The sequence below is a fragment of the Phoca vitulina genome, unplaced genomic scaffold (genome assembly GCF_004348235.1).
Source record: "Phoca vitulina isolate PV1807 unplaced genomic scaffold, GSC_HSeal_1.0 scaffold41, whole genome shotgun sequence".
Classification (NCBI taxonomy): domain Eukaryota; kingdom Metazoa; phylum Chordata; class Mammalia; order Carnivora; family Phocidae; genus Phoca; species Phoca vitulina.
Window position 1 is genome coordinate 11,272,338 of NW_022589744.1, and position 21,805 is coordinate 11,294,142.

Below are 21,805 nucleotides of genomic sequence, written 5' to 3' on the forward strand. Positions count from 1 at the left end.
CGGGGCTCGGGTTAAAACGGGATCCAAAGAGGAGACTGGGTGGGGCCGCGCGGCGTGGCTGGAGGGACGGGAACGCATAGGTGGCGGCCGCCTGCCCCCCACTCCTCCCCCCCCCCCCACGCGAGAGAAGGCCGGGGGGCCTGTAAGGGCTGGATCAACCCCCTCTACCCCCTCTCCTACTCCAAGTACAAACGGTACTGGTAAAATAAGTTGAAAATCAATGGGCCAGCTCAAGAATAAGGACCCCCCCGCCCCCCGCCAGCCTGCCACCGCGAGATGCCGGGAGTGACAAGTTGGGCAAGCCCCTGACTTGGTCGTGGCTGCGGCTGGGGAAGAGGCGCGGGCCCAGCAGCTGAGGGCCTTTCCTGACGCCGGCCCTGGGCTGCAGGAGGGCAGCCAGAAGGGGCTGGAAAGGCGCCTCTTCCGGTTGCACAGTCAAATGTCCATGGCGGTTTCCTGTTGCCAGAGTAGTTCTTCTGTCAAAAGGGCTGGCCAAAGTGGTCACCAGCAAATGGATGAGAAAGAGCAGCTGCAGCAAAATAATGAGTAGGAGAGATGAAGAGAACAAAGTTTACTTTATTCCACTAAAGTGGAGTTTCTTAAAAAATACATTCAGGCAGCTTTCCTGCAGCCCCAAGCCCAGTGCCCCAAACTCTGTGGGTGTTGGAGCACCCCCCTACCCACAGCCTGGATGTTCATAACCCGCAGCCGGGAGTAGGGAAGCTTCAGGATTCAGGGTCCCAGACACGTCACAAAGCCCCAGGCCAGAGCCAAAACCACTCTGATGACGGAAGGGGTCCAAGGGCCGTGACACCCACACAGGCCTGCTCCCCGCCCCTGCTCTCCCTCCTCCTCAGTGGGTGCAGAGGCTGGAGCCAGAGCCCAGACTGAGGGCCGGGTGAAGTCCTGCAAGGGGCTCTGCGGCTCCTCCATCCTGGCTCCCCTGAAGGGTCGGGGGGCAGAACTGGGTGGAAAGGGTGGTGATTGTGTTCTGTCGATTTCCTGGTCTCACCCCCTTACTGCAGTTTCTCCTCTGTGCCCAGACGAGTAGCTGTTGTGAGTTCTTGTGCTGACAAGCCCCTGACACCACTGCCCTCGGCAGGCTGGCTGCCCGAACCTTTCCTTCTCCCACCCCCTTCATGAGGCTGCTTCAGAGCTGTGGCCCTCCTGGGGTGACAGAGGATACACGCAGCACCACGCTGATCATGGAGGGGGACGCTGAGCGGGCAGCTGATGCCAACAGGCCCAGCTGTAAGGCTCCCGCCCCCACCCCCCGGAAGAGGAGTGACCCCAGGCAGACTGGGGGAAAAGGCCGCCACCTTTACCCACAGCTCCTCCCCATCAGCACAGCCCCCACTTCTTGTGGGCCGCCGGGATCTGTTTTCCCCAGAGGCCCTCTAGCCACACTCTGTCCCACCCAGGGGAGAGAACAGCCTGAGCGGAACTTCACAGACAGGGGACCTGGGCATGGGGGGCGGGGGCTATAAAGTGACTAATTCTTCCCCTCAGAACCAGAAGCAAAGCTGCATGAGGGATGCAAGTATTGAGAAAAATGGAATCTGAGGAAGCCAAGGGTTCCCTCCCTCATACCCTGTGAGGAGGGACGTGATGTGGAAGGGAAGATGGAGTGAAATAAGGAATGTGCTTGTAGCTTCGGTGTGCGTTAAATTAGCTGGTGGGAGTAAGAGCGCACACGAGAGGACCAGGCCCCCGCGAAGGGCCCAATCCCAGCCCTCAGGCTCCAGCCGTGGCCCCCCACCCCCAGAGCCCGGACAGTTCTGGGCAGAAGGTGCTGAGAAGTGCAGGGGGGTCGCTGCCGCCCTTCCTGCGAGCCAGGACCACACAGAGAAAGCACCTCAAGCTCCTTCTGACCGACATGGCTGTGTCCCCACAGGCCAAGCCCTGCATCCCCCCGAGAAGGCCCCTACCCTTCTAGTGATGCCAGAGCCGCCCGGCAGGCAGGGAGCGGGCAGCAGCTCTCGGTGCAGCAGGAGATGGTAGGGGAGTCTGCCTTCCTTCCGGAGGCCGCCCTTCCTGCCCTGGGGGCTAGCTGTCCGCCTTCTTCATGGGGTGGAAGAAGCTACAGAAGAGCTCATACCAGAAGAACACAAAGCCGGTGGAGAGGGCAGCCTTCAGCAGGCTCGGGGACAGGCCCTTGAAGAGGCCCGTGGGGCCTTCGTCCTGCAGCACCTGCTGGGCACAATCGAGGAGGCCCCTGTAGCTGCGAACCTGGGCAGAGGAAGAGATTAACACTCGGATGCTGGCTCTTTCTTCCGTCAGCCCAGCACCTGGCACATCACAGCTCCCAGTCAACACTGGCTGGACAAGCAACGAAGGCAAAAAGGACAGAGCAGTTAACCTTTTCTTTCTCTTCCAAGTGGACTAATAATTCAGACTGAACAGAGGCCGTGCCTGGAAATCAGCACTGGACAGAGCGCCTACCGACTGGGCCTCTTAAGGGCCCTTTCCCCAGCCCGCCTGGCCCGCCTGGGGCAGCGGATCTGAATCTGGCCCTTGTTCGCTTGGGCCTCTAGTCCGGCCTTCGCAGTTTGCCACACGCCGCCGCCAGACTCGCGTCCCCAAGACCCAACTCCCCTCAGCCCCGCTCTCTCCACATCTCCACTAACTCCCCGTTGTGACGACAATGACATTATAAAGAATCAAGGGGCGCCTGGCTGGCTCGGCTAGTGGAGTGTGGGACTCTTGATCTCGGGGTCGTGAGTTCAAGTCCCACACTGGGCGTAGAGCTTACTTTAAAAAAAAAAAAAAAGGAAAAGGAAAAAGAAAAAAAAAGATCAAATCCAAGCTCCACAGCCTGGTGTTCTTCCCTCCCTGATCTGCCCTCACCCTCCACTGGTCCTCCCAGCAAACTGGCCACAAAATCTGTTAGGAACAAGGCTCTCTCCTCTGTCCTGGGCTCTCAGCAACTCTCCCTGTGCAAATTCAAACCATTCCTTCAGGACAAGTTCGTAAGTGGAAAAAGGAGGTTATAAAATCTTGTATTCCACCCTGTGTTAAAACATACACGTATATGTTTATGCAAAGAAACAAAACTACAACCAGTGGTTCTGCCTGATTATCTCTGCGGGGGGTGGTGTTGGGAGTTACATGTCAGTTTTATCTTTTTGTCTCCAGGACTTCTCTGAATTTCCTACAAAGATGGATTACAACTAACTCAATACTTTCCCCTCCCCCAAGTAAGGAGTGCTCCCTCCCTTCTGTCTCCAGTTGCAGGCCACTCTTTTCTTTTCTTTTTTTTTTTTTTTTTAAATGTTATGTGCTTTTTTTTTTTTTTTTTTTAGGTATTTTTTTTTTTTTTTTTGACAGAGAGAGAGAGAGAGAGAGAGCACGAGCAGGGGGAGTGGCAGGCAGAGGCAGAGAGAGAAGCAGGCTCCCTGCAGAGCAGGGGGAGCCTGATGTGGGACTCGATCCCAGGATCCTGGGATCATGACCTGAGCCGAAGGCAGTCGCTTAACCAACAGCCACCCAGGCGCCCGCAGGCCACTCTTTTCTGACATCTGTCGGGCATGTTTCTTCCTGCGCAGATGTCCCAGGTTCCCAGATTCCAGAGGGGAAAGTGCTGGAGTTACTCCCCCCTTGCTCCACCCCTAGCCCACCACTGGATGGTGCCCCCAAAGCAGCAGGTGAAAATCCAGTTTGCAAAATCCAAGCCGACTAGGAATGACTATTAACATTACAAAATCACCTACAATGGGGGCTTCTGCGAATGACAAAGCTTCTAGTGCCTTTAAAATATAATTTAGAGGGCACCTGGGTGGCTCAGTTGGTTAAGCAACTGCCTTCGGCTCAGGTCATGATTCTGGAGTCCCGGGATCGAGTCCCACATCGGGCTCCCTGCTCAGCAGGGGGTCTGCTTCTCCCTCTGACCCTTCCCCTCTCATGCTCTCTGTCTCCCATTCTCTCTCTCAGATAAATAAATAAAATCTTTAAAAAAATAAAAAATAAAAAATAAAATAAAATAAAATATAATTTAGGGACGCCTGGGTGGCTCAGTTGGTTAAGCGGCTGCCTTCGGCTTGGGTCATGATCCCAGGATCCTGCTCAGCGGGGAACCTGCTTCTCCCTCTGCCTGCTGCTCCCCCTGCTTGTACTCTCACTCTCTCTCTAGCAAATAAATAAATAAAATCTTAAAAAAATTAAAAAAAAAAAAATAATTTAGTTGATCAGATTTCATTCACCCCTCTCCAGGAACGCCTACAGAATAAAGCAAACAACCGCATGCACCAGTGGGAGTCTCCTCAGGGTTCTTTAGTATTTTGGGGACCTATCTCTTCTTAAGACTTATTTGAGAAAGAGAGAGCATGCACTGAAGCTCGAGAGCAGGGGAGGAGCACAGGGAGAGGGACAAGCAGCCTCTACACCAAGCACAAAGCCCAATGTAGGGCTTGACCCACGACCCCGATTTCACGACCTGAGCCCAAACCAGGAGTCAGACGCTCAACCAACTGCACCAAGCAGGCGCCCTGGGGACCTTTCTTATACGATTATATTCTTTGTCCCAAACTGAACTGAACACTTTTCTTTTTTTTTACTTGAAGTAGGCTCCACACCCAGCATGGACCCAACACAGGGCTGGAACTCACGACCCCGAGATCAAGACCTGAGCTGAGATCAAGAGTCAGACGCTTAACCGACTGAGCCCCCCAGGTGCCCTGAACTGAACACTTTTTAAGAGCAAACACTGAACCCTCCTTCGCCTGGATCATCCCACAGTGTCCAACATGCACAGGGCTGTGTGTGGCTTTCCTATGTGTTTGGGGATCCCCAGGGACGGGCTGTGGGGGCTAATGCTGACCAATGGGCAGGTGAGGGGCAAGGCTCGGAGCTCTCTGCAGTGGGACAGCTCACCTGGCCAAAGGTGACTCGGGCCCGTTCAAACCCTCCGACCTGCAGCCGTTTCTTGAAGAGGTCCAGGGGGTATGTGAGGGTCTTGCTGAGGACTCCAGCTCCGCTGCCACAGAGCAGGTTTCTGAGGTTCTCTGAACCAAGTGGGATTGAGGGGGGAAATGAGGAAAGTGCAATCGGGGGAAGACAAGCCTCCACTGTAAAACTAAGACCCACCAGCACCCTGAATCTCCGAGGAGAACCACACACGCCACTCTGGGTCGAATGGCAGTAAGGAGGGAATGGAAGGAGGAGCTTGCAGGCTCTGCGGTGTGACTCGGTTCAAGGCTTGGGAGGAGAATCAATGTTGACAGTGCCACTGCTGGGGTGGCAAGGGCTGAAAGGGTCTGCCAGCTGCTGGCTTGGTTGGTTGGTTCGCAGTGCGACAGAGCAGGGTTCAGAGAACGGGGATGTCCTAGCCTCTGACAGAAGGCCTTAGCTCCTACAAGGATTAGAAAGAGATGCTCTGGCTTGGGGGAGGGGGACAGTGGAAACCCAGATTCTCTTCGTGTGAGGGCTTCTCACCGTTCTTCCTTCCCTCGGCGGGCAGGACCCACTTGTGCATGTGCTTCAAGGCGCTGTAAAAGGAGAACTGGAAGCCGGCGTAGGGGAAGATGGCGATCAAGGTGGGGTTCAAGCCTTTGTAGAAAACCAAGGGGCCTTCAGTCCGGTACATGGTCACCACGGCGTCTCGCAGGGTTTTATACACCTGGACGGCACACGGGAAGCTCAAGTGAGTGCGCGGGGCGGTCTGGCCCTGGATCGCAGCCCATCACATGCACCTCCCCTCGGCCAAAATCCCAGCTGCCAGGAGCATGACTTCTCCTGCCAAGGGCACAAAGAAAATGCTGGACAAAAATCCTAAGGCGGGGTTTTCCAGCAACTCCCCTTCTAGCTATTTACAAGACCAGTATGTCTGCACAAGTGCACGAGAGTACATGTCCGAGGACAGCTGCCACCGTGTCCTGCGGAACAGCAAAGACGCAGCGTCCGCCCTTGGGTGACTGGTTACATACATGATGACACACCCGTTCCGGACACAGAGCAGCCGTGGAAAGAGTATCGCGCCATCTACACAACGGATCGGGACTAATCCCCCAAACACAGAGCTGAATGAGCACAGTGAGAGGCTGAAGAGCAGGTTTAGTGCTTGTGGAGGAACAAACCATGAAGGGATTTACTACCCCCCCCTCCCCGCCCCCAGGGATACATGAGAAATGAGGAAGGGCGAGCGTGACCTCCATGGAGGGAAAGCCGGGGCAGGGGAAGAGGGAGATTTACTCTGACCATTTTACGCTATTTGGATTTTTTTGCCAGGTGCATATATTTAACCTTTTGTAACCTGTCGTCAGGCGATCTCCATGCAGGCAGACCACCGGGCATTGGTTTTTCTTAGTACCCTTCCCTTCGACGCATTCTTTGCAGTGGGCGCGGCGAGGCACCGCAATGACAGGGCGGCTGGGGGAGGCACCCTGCACCGAGAAGGGAGGACGCTGGCTACCTCCTCGCCTCTTGGCTCCCGGACGCTGGCAGCCACACTGAAGGATTTCACCCTGGGGACCTCCAAGAAAGGGCTAGGACTCGGAGAAAGGCCACTGGGCCACAAGCCCGCCACGCACCCACAGTCCCACTCTGCTTCCCTGTGCCCCCTTTAACACCAGGCTGGCAGCCAAGGGTCACCAGACATCTGAGGAAAGCCTTCATAAAAAATGGAGACCAGGGGCGCCTGGGTGGCTCAGTCGTTGAGCATCTGCCTTCGGCTCGGGTCGTGGTCCCAGGGTCCTGGGATCGAGCCCCGCATCGGGCATTCCCTGCTCCGCGGGAAGCCTGCTTCTCCCTCTCCCACTCCCCCTGCTTGTGTTCCTGCTCTTGCTATCTCTCTCTCTCTGTCAAATAAATAAATAAAATCTTTAAAAAAATAAATAAAATAAAAAAGAGGTAAGATTCAGAGAACAAGACAAACTCTTGTTTTGAGGGAAAAAATCTTTGTGAGTTTGGGTTAGGCAGATTTCCTTTTTTTTTTTTAAGATTGTATTTATTTATCTGAGAGACAGAGAGAGAGAGCAAGAGTGGGAGGGAGAGAGAATCTGAGGCAGACTCCACGCTGAGCACAGAGCCCCGTGCAGGGCTCAATCCCATGACTGCGAGATCATGATCTGATGCAATACCAACAGTTGGACACTTAACCCACTGAGCCACCCAGGCGCCCTTAAGCAAAGATTTCTTGGATAAAATACCAAAAGCAAAATGCATAAAAGAACAAATTGATAAATTAGGACTTTTTTGGGGCACCTGGGTGGCTCAGTTGGTGAAGCGTCTGCCTCCAGCTCAGGTCATGAACCCAGATTCCTGGGATCGAGCCCCGCGTCGGGCTCCCTGCTCAGCGGGGAGCCTGCTTCTCCCTCTGCCTCTGCTGCTCCCCCTTCTTGTGCTCTCTCTCTGACAAATAAATAAAATCTTAAAAAAAGAAAATTAAAAACATCTGTTCTTCAAAAAACAGACTATAAGGACGTGAAGACAGCCACAGCCATGGACTCAGAAAAAATGTGTAAAACAAAAACAACAAACCACCAAAATGGGAAAACAATTTGAACAGATTGCTTCAGCAAAGAAGGTACACAGAGGGCAAATAAGCACATGAAAATACATTCAACATCTCTGTGGTAAAATCATGATGAGATACCACTATTCACATCTAGTAGAGTGGCTAAAATTTAAAAGAATAAAATAAAAATAGGGGCGCCTGGGTGGCTGAGTCAGTTAAGCGCCCAACTCTTGGTTTCGGCTCAGGTCATGACTTCAGGGTCATGAGACTGAGCCTTCCATCAGGCTCCATGCTCAGCGGGGAGTCTGCTTGGGATTCTTTCCCTCTGCCCCTCCTCCTGCTCACAAGCACACTCGTTCTCTCTTTCTCTCAAATAAATAAATAAACCTTTAGGGACGCCTGGGTGGCTCAGTTGGTTAAGCGACTGCCTTCGGCTCAGGTCATGATCCTGGAGTCCCGGGATCGAGTCCCGCATCAGGCTCCCTGCTCGGCAGGGAGTCTGCTTCTCCCTCTGACCCTCCTCCCTCTCATGCTCTCTGTCTCTCATTCTCTCTCTCTCAAATAAATAAATAAAATCTTTAAAAAAATAAATAAATAAATAAATAAATAAATAAATAAACCTTTAGAAAAGAATAAAATTGTTGGTGGAACTAGAGGGTATTATACTAAGCGAAATAAGTCAGTCAGAGAAAGACAATTATCATATGATTTCACTCATATGTGGAATTTGAGAAACAAGGCAGAGGACCATAGGGGAAGAGGGGAAAAAAAAATGAAGACGAAACCAGAGAGGGAGGCAAACCATAAGAGACTCTTAATCATAGGAAACAAACTGAGGGCTGCTGGAGGGGAGAGGGGTGGAGGGATGGGGTAACTGGGTGATGGACGTTGGGGAGGGTATGTGCTGTAATGAGCACTGGGTATTATATAAGACTGATGAACCACAGACCTGTATGCCTGAGACAAATAATACATTATATGTTAATTAATTGAATTTAAATTAAAATAAAAATTGAAATAAAAAAAATTTTAAAAAGAATCAAATAAAACCAAAAACCAGATAATACGAAGTATTGTGAGGATAAGGAACAACTGGAAATGCTGGTGGGAATGCAAAACGGCACAGCCATGTAGGAAGCAGGTTGGCTTTTCCTCAAAATTAAACATTTTCACCGTACAACTCAGCAACCCCATGCCTAGGTATTCACCCAAGAGAAACAAAACGTTCACACAATAATCTGTATGTGAATGTTTGTAGTGGTTTTAGTCATAATCACCAAAAAACTGGAGAACAACCGTGACATCTCCCAACTAACAAATCATGGTAGGGCCACACGACAGAATACTATGCAGCAAGAAAAAGGAACCAACCACTCACACATGCGGCATGGATGAATCTCAAATGCAGACGCCAAGTGAAGGGTGCTACTCAAACAACTACGTAAGACCTAATTCCCTGTATCTGACATTCTGAAAAAGGCAGAAGACAGACCAGTGGTTAACAGAGGCTGGCAATGAAGAGGGACTGACTATAAAGGGGCAGGAGGACATTTGGGGGTGATGGAACTTTTGTTTTATATCCTGATTATAGTAGTGGTTATGTGCATTCATCAAAGCTCAGAGGGGCGCCTGGGTGGTTCAGTTGGTTAAGCAACTGCCTTCGGCCCAGGTCATGATCCTGGAGTCCCAGGATCGAGTCCCGCATCGGGCTCCCTGCTCAGCGGGGAGTCTGCTTTTCCCTCTGACCCCCTACCCCGTGTTATCTCATTCTCTTTCTCTCAAATAAATTTAAAAAAAAAAAAAAGTGTCTGACTTGGGCTTGGGTCATGATCTCGGGGCCCCGGGATGGAGCTCCATGTCGGGCTCCAAGCTTAGCAGGGCCCGCTTGTCCCTCTGTCCCTTCCCCCACCCCCTCGACCCCACTCGTGTTCTCTCTCAAATAAATAAATTAAATTAAATCTTAAAAAAAAGTCAAGAGGGGCACCTGCATGGCTCAGTCATTGAGCGTCTGCCTTTGGCTCGGGTCATGATCCCAGGGTCCTGGGATCGAGCCTCACATCGGGCTCCCTGATCAGCGGGAAGCCTGCTTCTCCCTCTCCCACTCGCCCTGCTTGTGTTCCCTCTCTCACTGTGTCTCTGTCAAATAAATGAATAAAATCTTTAAGGAAAAAAATTAGTTCCAGAAGTTTAAAAAAAAAAAAAAGTCAGAGAGGTGTATACTAAAGAGTGAATTTTACTGTGTATGTAAGTGATGTTTCATTAAATTAGACTAAAGCAAACCAAAAAAGTGCTCTTAGGAATTAACATACATTAGCAAGCATTTTTAAAATTCAATAGAGGGCCCCAAATGATAAAAGCAAGGAAACCTCCCAGAAAGTAGGACAGAAAGAGAAAGAGCTAAACAATAGTAGAGAAAAGATAAGTCAACCAGAGGATAGACCCAGGATGTCTAATACCCAACTGACATGAATTACAGAAAGAAAAGAAAAAAATGGAAAATAGCAATTGTGAATAAATCATTCATGACCATTTTCTAGGCATGAGGAACAGGAGTATTCAGACTAAAGGGTCCAGAAGTGCCCATCACAATGAATGAAAGAGACACAGACCAGTGCACATCACTGGTAAATCTCTAGAATGCCAGGAATCAAGGAGGGATCCTGAAAGTTCCCAAGGCAGGAGGGGTGATAGTTTCATATAAAGGATCATTAATTGGAGTGGTTCTGGACTTCTCTACAGCAACACTGAGAGCTACCTAGAATTCTATACCCAAATCATGAGTCAAGTGTAAGTAGGCATTTTCTATCAAGGCTTCTCTAAAGAAGCTGTTATCTCTGGAAATCTCCACCAAAATGAGGGATTAATCAAGAAAAAGAAGACACAGGACCCAACAAGAGAATTCCTAACAGAACAGCTGGTAACAGTCCTAGAGCAAAGAGTCCATAATGATGCCAGAGGGTGACGGCTGCTAGAGCTGGGGGCTCCAGGAGAGGCTCCCTAATAACGTGGGACTGATGACCACAGGCTGACCCTATCAAGACTGTTTGAGGGTAACTTTTTTTTTTTTTTAAGATTTATTTGAGAGAGAGAGAAAGGGAGAGAGAACGAGTATGAGGATGGGCAGAGGGAGAGAGAGAGAGAGAAGGAGGCTCCCCACAGAGCAGGGAGCCCGATGTGGGGCTAGATCCTAAAACCCAGAGATCATGACCTGAGCCAAAGGCAGACGCTTAACGGTCTGAGCCACCCAGGCGCCCCGAGGGTAACTTTGTGATAAGCATGCGAAAAGCTGTTAAATAAAATACAAGGCAATCACTAATTTCAGGTAAGACAAAGATAGAAAATGTAATCATAATGTATTTCAAGGCTCAGCAGTAACATTTACATAATCATAACAGCATAGACACCCAGTATTGATTTAGCCAAAATCTATAAACCAGTCATACTGAAATCAGAGGAAGTGCAAGCACACGTGAGAGTTATGGTAGAAGAGGTAAACTCTCATCTTCCACAGTAGCTATTGATAGCTAATGTCTACAATTTAAAAATTAGAAAGAAAAAGAAAGAGAGAGAACTAGTAGTATAAGCATGTTACTAAGAATTAGGAAGTAAATAATAGAAGAAAGAGCCACCAGTATTAAAAGTGCCTGGGTGGCTCAGTCGGTTAAGCAGCTGTCTTCGGCTCAGGTCATGATCTCAGGGTCCTGGGGTCAAGCCCCACATCGGGCTCCCTGCTCAGTGGGGTTTGCACTCCCCCTCTGTGCACGTTCTCTCTCTCTCTCTCAAATAAATAAAATCTTAAAAAAAAAAAAAAAATCTTAAAAAAAAAAGTGGTTGCCTCTGGGGACTGGAATCGGGGTGGCTGTTAAGTGTTTCTTTGTTATAATTCATGCAGAACCACATGTCTTTTTAACTTTTATACACCTTATAGATCACTCATTAAAAATCACTTTAAAGATTTTATTTATTTATTTAGAGACATAGAGAGAGCGCACACAAGCAGGGGGAGGGACAGAGGGAAAGGGAGAAAGAATCTCAAGCAGCCTCCATTCTGAGGAACCCTGATGCAGGGCTTGATGTCACGACCCTGAGATCATGACCTGAGCCTAAACCAAGAGTTGGATGCTCAACCAACTGAGCCACCAGGCACCCCTAATTAAGAAACATTTTAAAGATTTTTATTTATTTATTTGAGACAGAGACAGCAACAGAGATAGTGAGAGAGAGAGCACAAGTGGGGAGGAGAGAGGGAAGCATGCTCCTGCAAAGCAGGGAGCCCCGATGCGGGGCTTGATCCCAGGACGCCGGGATCATGACCTAAGCTGAAGGCAGACGCTTAACCGACTGAGCCACAGAGGCGCCCCTAAGAAACATTTTAAAGGTGAGGACTGACACCATGGTTGCTACTGATCTACGAAAGGTGGAGGGTCTACAGCTTTTAAACAGATCTCTTTCACTCACTTTTACACACAGATGATTTCCTGATTATTCCAGAATCTAGAATCCCTATCTCAGTCGTCTAAGCCAGAGAGATAATACGTTATTCTCTTTTCTCTTATACCTTTCCTTCTCACAGACCTCTTTTTAAAATTTATTATTGAAGTAGAATTGACATACAGTATTATATTAGTTTCAAATATACCTTCTCATAGATTTTTTTTTTTTTCACTAAGGGCTGGGAAGTCATAGAAGAGGACTCCAGCAGCCCAGAGCAGAGAAGCTGATGGAGCACCACCACTCATTTTTTTTTTCATCCCAGCAGCCACCATGTTGCTGAAAGCTGTCTGTCTTCTCCAACTACAAACACCCTTCCCCCCCATCTCTCTGCTCAGTGCCCAGGGCCCCTCATCTCATTTCACCACCAGGAGAAAACTCTATTTCCCATTGAAGTGCCATACAGAAGGATCTAGCTCTCATGCCCCATTCGTTTGCTTGCAGACTGTTCCCAGGACACTCTGCCCTTTCTAAACCAAAAAAGCCATCAGGATGTCTCCTAAACAAAAGGGCTCCACCAGCCCAGGATCTCCACCCCAGGCAACTGAACTGAACTGAAACCACAGTTATTCTAAAGCACATCAAATTCTTTTTTTTTTTTTTTTTTTTTTTTTTTATTTTTTATTTATTTATTTGAGAGAGAGAGCAAGCACATGAGAGGGGGGAGGGTCAGAGGGAGAAGCAGACTCCCTGCCGAGCAGGGAGCCCGATGCGGGACTCGATCCAGGGACTCCAGGATCATGACCTGAGCCGAAGGCAGTCGCTTAACCAACTGAGCCACCCAGGCGCCCCCTAAAGCACATCAAATTCTTAAGCAGTGTCATTCCCCACAAAAATACCCTAAAGCAGAAGGGAGACAGAAAAATTACTCTTTCTTGGTTGAGCGCGCGCGCGCGCGCGCACGCGCACACACACACACACACACACACACACACACACACACACACACAGCTATTCTTATGTATGTCCAGGAAACAAAGATTATGGTGCAGAGGTCTATTTCAGGATTTAATCCCTCCCTTTCACTCAGTAAGTTCTTCCTGGAATCTGACTCAACTATCCCATTTCCTCTATCCATTCTTTGTGGAAACCAAAAACACTCTCACAACAACCCAGAAATATGATCTCCAGTCTCACTCTCCCGGATGCCTTTACTGTCCACCTACTGTCCATTACTTGTTCTGTTTCCCACCCGTAGGTTCCGCCTCCCTCGTGAGGCTGCGAGCACCTGGCATGGTGCTCAGCACAGTCACGGTCTTACAGATGGACCGACGGAGGGGATGCAGACCCCAGCACGCCTGGGGGTTTTGTTCCCTCTAAAGAAAAGAGCCCCAACTCGTGGAACACCTTCTGTTACGCGGGCACCCCTTCTCTGGCCCGGCCACTCACCTTGGGCTCACCCTGAGCGGCAAAGCGAGTGCGCAGCACGTCCACGGGGTGCACGGCCAGGGTGGCAGCGCTGGCGGACAGGCCTCCACACACAAAGTGCACTGAGAAGTCGCGGGCATCGTACGTGGTGGCTTTGTGCACCAGCTCGGTCAGCAGTTCAAACGACAGAAACTACAAGAGCACGTGACAAAGTAATTGACAAACACCCCCCCAAATACACCACCACGACCCAGGTGGGGCCCGGTTCTATGGACGAGGGAATACTCTCCTTGAGCAGTCACAGAATATAATGAACATATAACTTTGTGCAAAGCGCAGACGGCATTTTATACTCTATTTGAGTAGAGCCAAATACCCAGAGGGTTAAGAAAATAGAGGGGAGGGGCGCCTGAGTGGCTCAGTCTGTTAAGCATCTGCCTTCAGCTCAGGTCATGATCCTGGGGTCCTGGGATCGAGCCCCACGTCGGGCTCCCTGCTCAGTGGAGAGTCTGCTTCTCCTTCTCCCTCTGCCTGCCTCTCTGCCTACTTGTGCTCTCTGTCAAATAAATAAATAAAATCTTAAAAAATAATAATAATAAAATAAAATAAAATAGAGGGGAAAACTTTTATATCAGAAAGCTGTACTCAGGGGCGCCTGGGCGGCTCAGGCAGTTAAGCACCTGCCTTTGGCTCAGGTCATGATCCCAGGGTGCTGGGATCGAGTCCCGCGTTGGGCTCCCTGCTCGGCGGGAAGCCTGCTTCTCCCTCCCCCTGCTGCTCCCCCTGCTTGTGCTGTCTGTCAACCGAATAAATAAAATCTAAGAGGGAAGGGAGGGACGGAGGGAGGGAGAGAGAGAGACAGAGAGAGAGAGAGAGAGAAAGAAAAGAAAAGAAAAGAAAAGAAAAGTTAAGTTCTACTCATTAGCTGCGCGTCCCCGGAGCCGGGAGGGGAGAGCCGCTGTGGTTCGGTGCGGGCCCCCCTCCAGGACAGCGGTGACAGCAGTGTTTCACAGACACTCTCTCGGGACAATTCCACGTGTTCCGTACTGTACGGTACAAAGCCCCCGACGCGGAGCTCTTCTGCGGGCAGCTCGAGACAGCTGGGCGTCCTGCGAGCACGCGGTGGCCACGGAGGGCTGGCCACACGGGCAGGTCAACCCATGAGCGCCTGACCCGAGCCATCGCCGGGCTGTCACAGGACAGGCAGGCAGGGGCTATTCCGGCTCCAGCCGTCCGGGTGGGAATCCTGACCCTGCCGGCTTTCGAGCTGGTGCCTTTGGCTGGCTCATTACCTAGGCTCTCTGCCTCGTCTTGTCGGTAACACGGGAGCGACAACAGAGCCTCCGCCGGGGGACCGCGGTGAGGGAACACACGCCAGGTGCCTGCCGCGGGGCCCGGCTCACCACAAGCACCGCACCCCGGCCGGCAAGTGCCGCGGCGCCGGCGTCCGCCCCACCCACCAGGAAACCAAGTGGTGCCGGGGCGCCGGGGGGGCTCAGTCGGTTCTGCGTCCGACTCTTGGTTGGAGCTCAGGTCATGATCTTGGGATCGTGGCATCGAACCCTGAGTCGGGCTCCGTGCTCAGCGGGGAGTCTGCTTGTCCCTCTCCCTTTGCTCTTCCCCCTGCTTTCGCACAGGCTCTCTTGCTCGCTCTCAAATAAATAAATAAATAAAATCTTCAAAAAAAAAAAAAAAAAGGAGAAATTAACTGGCGCTGAGCGGCATGAACATGCGAACCAAAGTTAAGGAGCCTGCATTCTCATCCTGGTCCCACCACCTCCAGGCTGTGTGGCCTTTGGCAGCTCATTTCCCCTTCTCTGTGACCCACGAAACACCTGTTCTACCTTCCTCACAACGTTGCTGGGAGTTCAGAGGAAGTACAGATGTGAAAATGCTATTCTGAAAAATGAAAGCATTTGTATCACCGTTTGCCAAGCCCACTGGGGGCATGACGTCAGGACAGTCTCCTCGGGACAACATCTAATTAATAATCAGTTGGGGCTAAGTCCCCGCGGTGGGGGGACGCGTGGAAGGGAATGCCCATATGGTACAGCTTGGTCTAACTCTGTCTTCATTTTCAGACTTCGAACTTCATGTAGTTCCCCAGTTAAGACGAGTAGAAGTGTGGTGACCATCTCCCATGGGCCCCACCTTCCCTGTGTTCCCCTGTTGAGCAACACGAACCCAGAGCCCTGGCCCATTCCCCTGCCATCTACCTGGACAGCTCCATAGCCTATAGAGAGAAGCTGCGCTGGGACGTGTCCTTTCCAGAATGCTGTGGGGCCTTCTTCCTGCAAAATCTGTCTCCCAGCCTGTAGGATCCCATGGTATTTTGCAGCGGGGTCGCTGCGAGACAAGCGCTCAATCTGAAGCTAGGAATCAAAATCGAAAAGGTCAGGACAACAGGGACAGGTGTGGGGTGAGAAGAAAAAATTTTGGAAAATGTAACAAGGGCAGCAAAGCGCTTCTCCTTGACAAAACTCCAAGATCTGGAAACTGCTTTAACAAGAAAGAGAGAACTTGTCCTCCAGCCCATTACATGGGGAAAAAAGGGGGAAAGGGCACCTGGAAACGGATCTTGATGACATCCAAGGGGCTGATCATCACCCGAGTGACAAGTCCAGACACAGACCCAGCCGCAGCCACCTCAAAACTGGAGATATTCCTGCCATCAGCTTTGGGGTCATAGCCAACCATCCCTGCCTCTGGCCCATACAACGTCCATCAGTTTCAATCTAAAAGGAAGAGACACGGAGTTAACACCAGAGCAAGTTCTTAGGGTCTCTGCTCACAACCACCTCCTCAGAGCAGCCCTCCCTGACCACCCCATCTAAAACAGCACCCACATCCCCTTTTATCCCCTTGCCCTGCTTTATTCTTCTGCATAGCATTAATATACTGGACATTTACTCTGGACATCTGTTTCTTGCCACTTTCCCCCACTAGAATGCGAACTTGTGAAAACACGGCCTTGCTCTCATTTGCCCATCCCTTTATTTCCAGTGCCTGGAACAGAGCCCAGCGTGGTGAGTGCTCACATTTGTTGACTGAATGAACCAACAGCCTTGGTAGGAAATCGTTCACTTTCAGAGATCAGCTTGCTTTCCAAGACACCTGGTTTTATGGCAAACTCCTGCCTGAGGTAAAGTCCCAGTGTGGGAGCAGAGCCCACTGCAGCTGAGCACCAAGGGCGACGTCCGACATGCAGGCTCCAGGAGCACTCCATGGGATTCCCCAACAAGCCCACATGATCCAAAGGAAGAACCCAGCAACTCCTGGGCCCTCCTGCATCCTCTCCCCACTGTTTGCACACCTCAGGCCCAGCTGCAGCCATGGAGCTGTGCTATGCTTTGAAACGATGTTCCCTGGCCCACCTGATCCCCACCGACCTCTTCAACCACTTCAACTACGGTGGGCTCTGCTCCTGACCAGTTCCTAGAAAACACTGCTTGAGGTCCTATCTGCCAACCTTAATTCTGCACCTACTATTCCCCATGTCTGAAATGCAGGGGCTCTCCCTCCCCCCCAACTCCCCACCCCCCCGCCCCATATAGCCCACTCACTCTTCCCCAGGCTAGCCCCTCCCATGCACCAGGGCTCAGCTAAAGAGCACCTCCCCTCCAGGGGTCATCCTTATGTCCTCTCTAGCATTCACAGCACTTGCTCCTGGTTGGGAACCACTGTTCTAGAGAAACACTACCATGGATGTGTAAAATGTCATGGATTATTATGTCACTGTTTGTAAAACTGGATTATCACACAAATGCTTATCAATAGAGCATTTGATTAGTGTATTTATCCTCCATCAGGATAAATACACTAAGTCACATCCAAGCAATGGAATCCTATGCAGCCATTAAAAAGAACAAGCCAGAGCGATACACACACTTGAAAAGATGTCCACAATACACTGAAACGTGGGAAAAACGTTTCAGGAACAGTATGTCTAGTATAACCCCATTTTTGCACAAGAAAAACAGCAATATCTATATACACTCCATACGGTAGTAGAAAGCATAGGGGAAAAGTCTGTTATCAGCACACACACCGACAAGTTGGTAAAATTACCTCTGGGGAAAGGGTTGGCAACTAAAGCACCCCAAAACAACTAAAACTAAATATAAAATGATTTTAGAAGGGGCTGCAGAGTTAACCTAGTTCTTGGATACCAATAGTAACAGGAAAGTCATTGCCCACACAGGGCCAAGTTCCACCCCACCACCGATTTTTTCCTCTGGAATTCTGTCTGCACCACTCCCTCAGCCCCAAACTCACTTTCTGAGAGTACAAAAGTAGTGCTCCAAGCCATCCTTAAAATTAACAAGGCACTTCTACATGGCTATACCAGCAAAGTATTCTAAAATCACAGCGCCTGGGTGGCTGAGCAGCAGACTCTCCGACTCCCGCTCAGGTCATGATCTCAGGGTCGTAAGATCGAGCCCCACAACGGGCTCTGTGCTCGTGGAGGAGTCTGCTTGAGATTCTCTCTCTCCCTCTGCCCCTCCCCCTCCTGCTCACATGCAAACTCTCTCTCTCCCTCTTAATAAATAAACAAGATCTTAAAAAAAAAAAAAAATCTCATGGTATGAAACCTCCCCACCCCTGCCAGGAATGTGCCCATTTCTCGGCAGCTTCCTCCTCCACACTCTCAAAGGAGGACACCCGGCCTTTTCCGTCGACTTCTCTGTGACATTAAGTCAAGCTGCTCCTCTCCAGGCACTTGTGAGAAGCAGCTTAACCATGGGGCAGGTGATTGAGAGGCAAAGCCTCTCCAGAGGCCACCCAGGAACAGCTGAGGTCACACTGAGCAGGGTGGGTGCCCTGCCATCAGGGAGGGAATGAGGCGTTTCTATAAATAAGCAGATCTGCCTAGCTGGACGTATCAATAGGCCTGAGTTCAAGTTCTGCCTCTCCCTAATACCCTGGGAGTCTTATTTAACCTGGGTTCCTCTCTCTCTTCTGGAAAATGAGAATGATGTCTGCCTTACCTGGCCCAGACTGCTGGGATGATCATGCAAGACACCATACGTGGCAAGCTTTGTAAAAAAGGTAAAAGTCTAATATACATGAAAGGGCTGGTTAAATATAGTTCCATAGTTACCTTACTTCTTCCACTTGTTCTAATTTCCTTCTTGTACCAGTAAGCCTTGTAGTAACCTAAAGAGACAAAATAAAAATGAAGTATGACTGTATATGCATGATATACAGAACATCTAGAGATGGGGACCCTGGAGTGAGTAGCAGGGTGGGCGGGGTGTGGGAGGGAGTTTGCCTACGCCATCCCCCTTCTCTTACTGCGGAAACCCTTGGCGTTGGGCTACGAGCGGTGAGCTCGCGTGCCCGTGTGCCCATGTGTTCAGCTGGGGGTCCCCGCAGACGTCCCCGCGTGTGGACACACGTGTCCAGCTGTGCCTCGGGGCGTTTTCCCCCCAAGTCCGAGAAGACGCCCGCGAAGCAGGCACCCACGTGTCTGGGTGTCCCGAATGTGTGTGAGGTTTTGCGCCCTGCGTCCCTGAAGATGCTTCTCAGGTCAGGCGTGACACGTGCGCGTACAGACCCTGCCCCCACGTGAGTACCGGCGCATGTGTGCGACCCCAGTCCCCGAGCGCACGGCGAGGAAGGAGAAGGTAGAGGTCACTCACCCGGCACGAAGGGCGCGGCCCGACTCCGCGCGGGCTTCTCTTCCTACCTCCTCATGCAGCAGCAAAACTAATTGCGCCCGGCAGTAACTGACGGGCTCCCGGACCAGTCACCGTGCAGCTTCCGACAGGGGCTGGACCAATAGTTGTATAGTCATAGATGGGCAACACCTCTTGCAAGGCGTCACTGGGTAATGTAGTCCACCGCTACTAAGGCTGTCCCCGTGGTAGGCGCAGAGCCTTCTGGGAGATGTAGTCTCACTGCGGGCGCGTGCGCGAATGTTATTCACGCGTCGGAGGGTGGCGCGTACCGAAGTACGGCTGTGGCCCTTGGGAGGTCGCAGCGCTAAGTGGCGTGTGGCTTCTGTCCTCCTTCGAGCGGAGGGAAGGTTGGGTGCGGTGAATTTGACCTGCTTTCCTCAAAACCCTCGTAGTCCCAGAACCCGGATAATCTAAACTTGGGAAAGATGGCGGGAAGTTTAGCTAAAGCCTGGAGGACTTGGGAGAGAGAGTAGATGGGTTTTTGGGAAACCAGGAAGAGGACGGCAAAAATGTAGAAGTTTTGTTTCCCCCTAGGGTTTATTATGCATAATTTCTCATAAAAATAATACAAAAATACATTACAGACGCTACAGAAAATGTAGAAACGAAGGGGGAAATGACTCATCCTATCGCTCTCACGCCAAGTAGCATCAGTGTTTTGCAGGACAGTATTTCTTCCTGATTTTTTAATTGCATTTTTCTCATTAGTGCAATCACTTTGACACACAATTTTATTATTTTTTTTATGATTTTATTTTATTTTTTTCTCTTTTTTTTTTTTTAAAGATTTTATTTATTTTATTGAGAGAGAGAGAGCACAAGAGGGGGGAAGCGGGAGAGGGAGAAGCAGACTCCCTGCCGAGCAGGGAGCCCGATGCGGGACTCGATCCCGGGACTCCAGGATCATGACCTGAGCCGGAGGCAGTTGCTTAACCAACTGAGCCACCCAGGCGCCCTGATTTTATTTTTTTATTTGACAGAGAAAGACAGCGAGAGAGGGAACACAAGCAGGGGGAGTGGGAGAGGGAGAAGCAGGCTTCCTGCTGAGCAGGGAGCCAGATGCGGGGCTTGATTCCAGGACCCTGAGATCATTACCTGAGCCGAAGGCAGACGCTTAACGACTGAGCCACCTAGGTGCCCCTGACACACAATTTTAAGACATCATTCCCCCCAACATGATTTTGAAGTAAATACCAGACATCATATGATTTCACCAGTTAACATTTCAGAATGTATCCTTAAAAGACAAGCATTACCCTTTTAAAGCATATGCCCCAAACTATCATCCCGCCCCCCAAAAATTAACAATGATTTTCCTAATACCATCAAATATTGAATTAGTGCTTACATTTCCCTGGTTGGCCTATAAATGTCATTTTTTAAAGTTTGTCTAATTGAGATCCAGACTATATATTGCAACTGGTTAATATATCTCAAGTCTTTTCAAATCTATGGTTTCCGTCTTCTTTTTTTTTGCTTGCAATTTCTTTCATGTTCTTCTCATTTCTTTTCCTTTCTTTCTCTCTTTATTTATTTGTTTTTTAAGAAAGTAGGTGGTTTGTCCTGTTGAGTTTTCCCCAGGCTGGATCTTGCTGGTGGCATCTGCATGGAATTGTTTTAACATCTTCCTCTGCCTCCTGTGTTCTCTGCATATTGGTAGTTAGATCTAAGGGGTCTCATCAGATCAGGTTTGATTTTTTTTTTTAAGATTTTATTTATTTGACAGATAGAGACATAGCGAGAGAGGGAACACAAGCAGGGGGAGTAGGAGAGGGAGAAGCAGGCTTCCTGCCGAGCAGGGAGCCCGATGCGGGGCTCGATCCCAGGACCCCGGGACCACGACCCGAGCTGAAGGCAGATGCTTAACCGACTGAGCCACCCAGGCGCCCCTGATTTTTTTTTTTAAACAAGATTACTTATGTGGAATTGTGTACCTCCATAAGGAGAATCACAATGAGTGCTCATGTCTCATTTTGTGGTGTTTGCAGCCATTAATATTATTGCATTGATTAGGGGCTATAAATGGTGACATCACTTCACCATTTATGCTGGAATACCTGTAAGAGGAACATCCCTTCATTGATTAATTGATTACATGAGGTACATGTCATAGAAGAAAGGCAGGATAAACTCGTGACTCTATTTTTAGCAGTTTTCAAAATAATTAATTGGTTCCCTAGTATATTCCAAAGGTTATTGATCAATGAGATTTTTTATTGTTATTATCATTATGACCACAAAATATTTTACTTATTTTGTTTTAATTTTATTTATTTTTAATTTTTTTAAAATAAGTTCTACGCCGAACATGAGGCTTGAACTCACAATCCTGAGATCAGGAGTTGCATGCTCTGTGGACTGAGCCAGCCAGGTGCCAACATAAAACATATTTTATATCTATCATTATGAACACATGGATTTAAAGTATTTGTTCTCAGGGCATGTGGCTGGCTCGGTTGATAGAACATGCGTCTCTTGATCTCGGGGTTGTGAGTTCAAGCCCCATGTTGGGTGTAGAGTTCACTTAAAAAAATAAAATTGGGGTGCCTGGGTGGCTCAGTAAGTTAAGCATCTGCCTTTGGCTCAGGCCATGATCCTGGGATTCTGGGATTGAGCCCCGTGTTGGGCTCCTTGCTCAGTGGGGAGTCTGCTTCTCCTTCTCCCTCTGCCCCTCCCACTGCTCATGCTCTCTATCTCTCTCATATAAATAAATAAGATCTGGGGTGCCTGGGTGGCTCAGTCGTTAGGCGTCTGCCTTCGGCTCAGGTCATGATCTCAGGGTCCTGGGATTGAGCCCTGCATCGGGCTCCCTGTT

The 21,805-nt window shown here is 50.0% G+C and overlaps 1 protein-coding gene across 3 annotated transcripts; it reads right to left on the minus strand.

Annotated features, from left to right (window-relative positions):
• Window positions 1–235: 235 nt before the first annotated feature.
• SLC25A19 (solute carrier family 25 member 19) lies at window positions 236–19,023 on the minus strand. Of its 3 annotated transcripts, XR_004302438.1 has the most exons (9): window positions 18,952–19,023; window positions 18,411–18,466; window positions 15,875–16,044; window positions 15,526–15,681; window positions 13,331–13,501; window positions 5,431–5,614; window positions 4,870–5,000; window positions 1,929–2,229; window positions 236–529 (listed from the first exon to the last, which is right to left on the minus strand). XR_004302438.1 is itself a non-coding variant. In XM_032429845.1 (8 exons), the coding sequence occupies exons 3-8, from the start codon at window positions 16,004–16,006 to the stop codon at window positions 2,047–2,049; spliced, it is 957 nt and encodes a 318-aa protein (XP_032285736.1). In that variant the 5' UTR covers window positions 16,007–16,044; window positions 18,411–18,466; window positions 18,952–19,023; the 3' UTR covers window positions 577–2,046. The 3 variants fall into 3 exon arrangements, 2 of the variants coding, with proteins under 2 accessions (XP_032285736.1, XP_032285737.1); XM_032429845.1 differs by lacking the exon at window positions 236–529 and having other exon boundaries at window positions 577–2,229; XM_032429846.1 differs by lacking the exons at window positions 236–529; window positions 18,952–19,023 and adding an exon at window positions 18,776–18,899 and having other exon boundaries at window positions 577–2,229.
• Window positions 19,024–21,805: the final 2,782 nt, after the last annotated feature.

Bases quoted from the DNA above. Each gene is read 5' to 3' on its own strand.
- SLC25A19 (XM_032429845.1), bottom strand. From the start codon at position 16,006: ATGGTTGGCTATGACCCCAAAGCTGATGGCAGGAATATCTCCAGTTTT. The intron at 5,615-13,330 runs GTGAGTGGCCGG...TGTGCCGTCCAG, and splicing joins CCGCTCAGGGTGAGCCCAAG to GTGTATAAAACCCTGCGAGA. The intron at 2,230-4,869 runs GTGAGCTGTCCC...TCCTCTGCCCAG, and splicing joins CCCGAGTCACCTTTGGCCAG to GTTCGCAGCTACAGGGGCCT.